The sequence below is a fragment of the Mus caroli genome, chromosome 4 (genome assembly GCF_900094665.2).
Source record: "Mus caroli chromosome 4, CAROLI_EIJ_v1.1, whole genome shotgun sequence".
Lineage (NCBI taxonomy): Eukaryota > Metazoa > Chordata > Mammalia > Rodentia > Muridae > Mus > Mus caroli.
This window is the reverse complement of record NC_034573.1, coordinates 100,420,599-100,426,371: the sequence shown is the minus strand read 5'-3', so window position 1 is coordinate 100,426,371 and position 5,773 is coordinate 100,420,599. Positions and strand designations below refer to the sequence as shown.

General features: G+C 46.9%; 1 protein-coding gene across 1 annotated transcript in view; it reads right to left on the bottom strand.

The window, feature by feature from the left end:
- Nucleotides 1-4,265, bottom strand: part of LOC110293238 (cytochrome c oxidase assembly factor 7) — a 10,421-nt gene extending 6,156 nt beyond the window's left edge. The window contains exons 1-2 of the mRNA XM_021161101.2: nt 4,114-4,265; nt 175-315 (exon numbers count right to left, since the gene is read on the bottom strand). Of these exons, the coding sequence (XP_021016760.1) occupies nt 175-315; nt 4,114-4,219 (247 nt within the window). The 5' untranslated portion in view covers nt 4,220-4,265. The remainder of the gene's footprint in view (nt 1-174; nt 316-4,113) is intronic.
- Nucleotides 4,266-5,773: the final 1,508 nt, after the last annotated feature.

Sequence of the window (5,773 nt, the reverse complement as noted above, 5' to 3'; positions counted from 1 at the left end):
AAAAAAAAAAAAAAAGAGAGAGAGAGAGAACCAGTCAAGGTCCTACAATGTGCAAGCAGAAACCCCAGAGGTTGCTTCACTTACAGTTCGAGTCCTTCCACTACCTCCCTGCTGAGCCCCTGTGTGTACTCTGTGCACCACAGTCCCCCATGCCCAGGAAGCCCTGCAGCTCACCTTTGCCAGTCACATAATAGGCCCCCAGCTTGTAACAGCTGTCACCATGCCCGTATTTCTCACAGTTGAACTTCAGCACCTTTGCAGCTTCATCAAAATTCTTTTGGATTCCTTCCAGATAGTCCACCAGCCGATAGCAACCTAGAGAGGAGGGAAGAGGTCAATCAATCGTGCCAGCAGCTGCTGTTCAGGGCCAGGTACAATCAGAGCAAGTCTAGCTCTCAAATCTCAATCAGATTTAGCAGGGAAACAAAGTGTCCAGCCCTTTTTAGAAGGGGACACGTACACACACACACACACACACACACACACACACCCAGGCCAGCAATGTTCAGATCAGGAAGACTCACCCCTGCCAGACCAGCCAGGCCTAACCCTAGCTGACTTCCCATGACTGACACTTTGGTAGCTTTGGAACCTCTCTTCAAGTTCTGTAATAAAAACACTAAAACCTAAAAAGAGTTTGTGGATGGCTTTTGCAGCAGAAAACCAGAAATCAGATGTAATTACCTTACTACCTGGCCTGGGGAAACCTGAAGCCCCGAAAATAGAAATGGAAGCTACCAAAGCAGTGGGAAATAGGTTTTCCATATCTAGGATGTTCCAGTTCTAGCCAGCCTCTTAGCGTTCCCAGCAACATCAAAGGCTATTCTCCTTCATTTTCAGTCATCAAATATTTGAAAACACACACACACACACACACACACACACACACGCTCATGTATAAAAGTATATGACACATGCAGAGCTGCTAGGAATATTGTCATTTGCCCTTCTGATATTTATACGCTTAAGCCAGGCATGCAAGTAAACATCTATGGTGCCTGCACTCCCAAGGTGGAGACGAGATAAGGAGTTCAAAGTCACCCTTCACAACCTTGTGAAAGAGAACCATTTTCAGGCAGGCTAGGAAAGGAGGAAATACATTAAGGAAATGCAGTGTTTTCAAACACTAAGTTATAACTGAAATAAAACAGCCTGATGAGAAAGTTCATTGTACGTCTTATGGTTAAGACAGTTTGGGGCTGGTGAGATGGCTCAGTGGGTAAGAGCACCCGACTGCTCTTCCGAAGGTCCAGAGTTCAAATCCCAGCAACCACTAGGTGGCTCGCAACCATCCATAACGAGATCTGGCGCCCTCTTCTGGAGTGTCTGAAGACAGCTACAGTGTACTTATGTATAATAATAAATAAATAAATCTTAAAAAAAAAAAAAAAAAAGACAGTTTGGGCACCAAGGAAGGTCCCACGGAGGACTGTGACAGCTGAGCTGAAGAGAGCACAAGATACAGAAGGACTAAGGAGTTGGAGGTGTCACTCCATGCATGACAAGGCAAAGTACAAGGCCCTGGGTGGCTCCATCCCTATCGAATCAAGACAACGAAATGGAAAGAGTCCAGAAACAGGTGGAAGGGGAAATAAACACGGCACAAATGTGGTAGGAGGAGGCCAAGTTAAGGCGGTATGGGGTAGGGAGGTAAGAACCTCAAACACGGGAAGAAATTAGTGCTGCGCCTCTCTCCACAATGGGCATGTTACTACAAACCATAGCGCACAAAGGGTTCTTAGGAGTAGGAAAGTGGGGCTGGAGGAGTGTGTAACTCAGTGACACAGTCCTTGCCTAGAGTGCGGAGGCCCTTGGTTCAATCCCAGTCCCCACAATGAAAAACCATATGAGTAAGCTACCCACTGAGAAATCTCTTAAAGAGAAGGGAAGTGATTAAGATTCACTTTGCATTTTAAAAACCATTGCACAAGAGCATACGCTTGCACCTGTCTGGATGACTACAGAGGAAGCTAACTGGTGAGAGGACATTCTAACACCAAGAATAATAACAATAATTGATGTTATTTCTGTTTGTTTAATTTGAGGCAGGGTCTTATATAACCTAGGCTGGACCAGAACTCAATATGTAGCTAAGGATGTCCCTGATCCTGTTGCCTCTACCTCCCTGAGTGCTGGGATCTCACGCTAAGCATGTGTCTATGCAGTCTGAGCCAGGCATACTACTCAGTTAGGGCCTCGGGTACACTAGGTGCGTGCTCTTCCAACCAACCTACAACCCAGCGCTCAGCCAGTTCTCACAGGGCTCTCCTGCACTCCCTGCTCCACATGTCCTCCATGTAACTCACATCAACTACCACAAACTCCTCAAACATGCCTACAGAGTCAGGTCTAAATTCCTTGCTTAGAAAGGCAAGGTACACTGCAGTCCAGGCTCCCTGTACAAACTTATCTGGAACTGGAGCTAGAGCCCAGGCTTTGTGCCTCAGGACTGCAAAACAAACATTAATTTGACTTGATTCTGAGCAATCCTCATTTCACCTTCCAAAAAAGCTCTCTGTTCCCCAACCTCTCCCACACTGACTACACAGCTGGCCTCTGTGGACTATGCCCAACCACCCTGGTCCTCAGAGACCACAGAGGGTCATTTCCTCTGAAATTTCTCTTCAATTGGGACATGGACTAGCTCCCAAAGAATAATCCTAGCCGGGCGTGGTGGTGCACGCCTTTGATCCCAGCACTGGGGAGGCATAGGCAGGCGGACTTCTGAGTTCAAGGCCAGACTTATCTACAGAGTGAGTTCCAGGACAGCCAGGGCTATACAGAGAAACCCTGTCTCGAAAAAACCAAAAACCAAAAAACAACAACAACAAAAAAGAATAATCCCGGGTTCCTTATCCAGAGTCACACTATAGTGGACTAATTTCAAGAAACAGTCATTTCTTGGGAACAAGGTTGTAAGCTACTGGAAAGGAGGGCCAGAGCCATTTTCATTCTTTTCCCTTAAATAAAACAATAGGAAAACAACCCACAGACACTGGACACTTGTCTGGGCATCGGTCACTCATACATGCCACCTCCTCACTGCACATAAGAGTCCATTTCTGACCTTTTATTACCTCTGCCTGGCAAAGACTTACAATGGTTCCTTTCCTCCTTCAAAGCTTTATTCAAAAGCCATGCCATTGGGCAGTGCCCTTCACTCAGTTCTTTTATCACATTTCACTTATCTTTAAAAAAATTTTTTTTTCCTTGAAAAAAACAAAACAAAAAAAATTTTTTTTTTAAATTTTGTGCTGGATGGTGGTGGCCCACACCTTCAAGCACTTGAGAGACAGAAGCTGGCAGATATCTGAGTTTCAGGCTAGACTGGTCAACAGAAGGACAGTCAGGACTACACAAAGAATCACATCTCAACAAATTAATTAATTTATTAATTTGTTAACAGGCCTGTGGCTCATGCCAAAAACTCAGAAGATAGAGGAAGGAGCTCTGAGTCCAAGGCTAGCGTGGTCTACACTGTAAGTTCTAGGCCAGTCAAGGCTACATAATGACAGTCTCAAAAAAAAAAGATTTAATTTTTATTATTTTAAATTATGGATGTGTGTATATGAGCATGTGATGTGGTGGCAGCAGAGGCTAGAGGCATTGGCTTCCCTAGAACTGTGAAAGGGCTCCTAATTGCTGGACTACCACTCCAATCTCCCTCTCCAATTCTTTTTTTGGACCGGGTTTTGCTATGTAGTCCAGGCTAGTCCTTAACTCCTGAGTTCTAAGTGATCCTCCTTCCTCAGCCTCCCGAACGCTAGAATTACAGGTGCATGATGCCAACCAATTCTGGCTCGCATTTACTACTAGCATATATTTCATTTATTTCCTGCATCTTAAACGATTCCCTCAAAAACATGTACGCCGAGGTTCCACTTCACCCTCACACCTCCAGTCCTAGCACCGGAAACCTGACTACACAGCATCTAGCCTGAGAGCTCCGCCCTCCGCTGCAGGCCCCGCCCCCGGTGCACTACAACTCCCCGCCCACAGGCCCGTAGTGTCCCTGACCCAGTCCTTAGGCGTCCTCGGCCCGCCACGTGACCACGTCTGCACCCCACGCTCGCGCCCCTCCCCTATGTCCCAGGCTGCGCGGTTGGCGCTCACCCTCCGGGTCCTTCTCGCGGTAGCATTGGTAGTGACACTCCACCTCCATGTTCTCCAGGAAGGACTTCACCTGCTCCTCGTCCTGGAAGTCAACCAAGCCCGCCATGATTCCGACTCCCACAAATCGCTTTGTGGCTCCACCCCTAGTTACGTGAGCCAGCCCAGGGGCGGGGCATGCCGGCGGCGTGCGTGACGTCAGCGCTCCTCAGTACGGGGGCGGTGGTGGAGGGGAGGAGACGATTACCGCTTCCCATCATCCTTTGCGGAGGTAGCATCTTCCCCGGCTTTTCTTCTTTTTGGACAGCCCTCTCCCAGGTTTCTGCGTCGGCTTATCTGAGGGCATACTGCCCCTTAATGGTTTTCTCCCTGTAGTCTGGATCAGCCAGACATTCTTCACTTCCGGTTCTAAAGCCGACACAGCCGGGAGCTCCGGTCCCTGCCTTACCAGAGCTTACAGCGTTGGGCTGGAGCGCATCACCAAGTGCTCTAAAGCATCGTAAAACAGAACTTGAAATCTATCCGGAAAGCATTCGTTCATTTGGGCGGCAAGCATTTTGAATACCTTGTGTGTCCCACATATGGCCGGAAAAACCGAAATAAATAAATCTGTGCAATTGCCACGGGATGCCCTTATCTCTATATTCTTTGTAGACCCATCAAAATCATCCATATTAATATGGCTGCGAGTTATGATTAGAACACCTCAGTGGTCGGGATTATAGTGACAACATGGTCTCTATAATAGTTTTAGGACAGCAGCATGGCGGATTGAAGCCAAGGAACACTACGAAGTCACATGATGCAACAGATCTAACCGAAGAGGTTTATTGAGGCATGGAGAAAGGGAAAGGCTGTTTGGGAATAGACTCATGGTTTTAAAAGCAGTTCCAGTTCCATGACACATCTTTCACAGGATAGCACAAGCTCTGCGTTACTCCAGAGCCTCTGGCTAAAACTGACTTTTATGTATGGCTTCTCTTGTTTTTCCTTTGATAGAATCTCACTTTGAGACAATCCTCCCCCCTCAGCCTACTGAGTACTATTGCAGATACAAGCTACCACATCCACCTATCCATGTTCTTTTTATCTTGCTTATATCTGTAATCACTAGAGGGAGCCCTTAGAATACATGGTCCAGGATGAGAAGGCCTGACCTTTACTTTGGAACCTCCCTCCTTAACCTACTCCACCTAGATACATCTAGAAGCTTACTTGCTTTGTTCTGTATAACTGAGACAGGCTGACTCCATGACAGGCTTCAAATTGGCAGTTCAGGAGACTAGACATAAATGTCTGTTTCCAAGAACTGAGCAAGCCCAGGCCTCAGAAGAGGCCCCACCACCTGGCCTCCAGGAGTTCCAGGATAGCTTGGAAAACAACAAGCCATTATTAAAAAAAAAAAAATTAATATTTAGGCTAAAGAGGTAGCTCATCTGTTGGAGAACTTGCCTGGTCCCCTGGGTTTAGTCTTCATCATGTCCTAAGACAGGCATGGTGCAATCCTAGCACTTGTGAGGTGGAGGCAAGAGGGTCAGGGTTCAAGGTCATCCTCAGTTGCATACCAAGTTCTAGGCCAGCCAGAGAAACCTCTCTTCTCTTCTCTTCTCTTCTCTTCTCTTCTCTTCTCTTCTCTTCTCTTCTCTTCTCTTCTCTTCTCTTC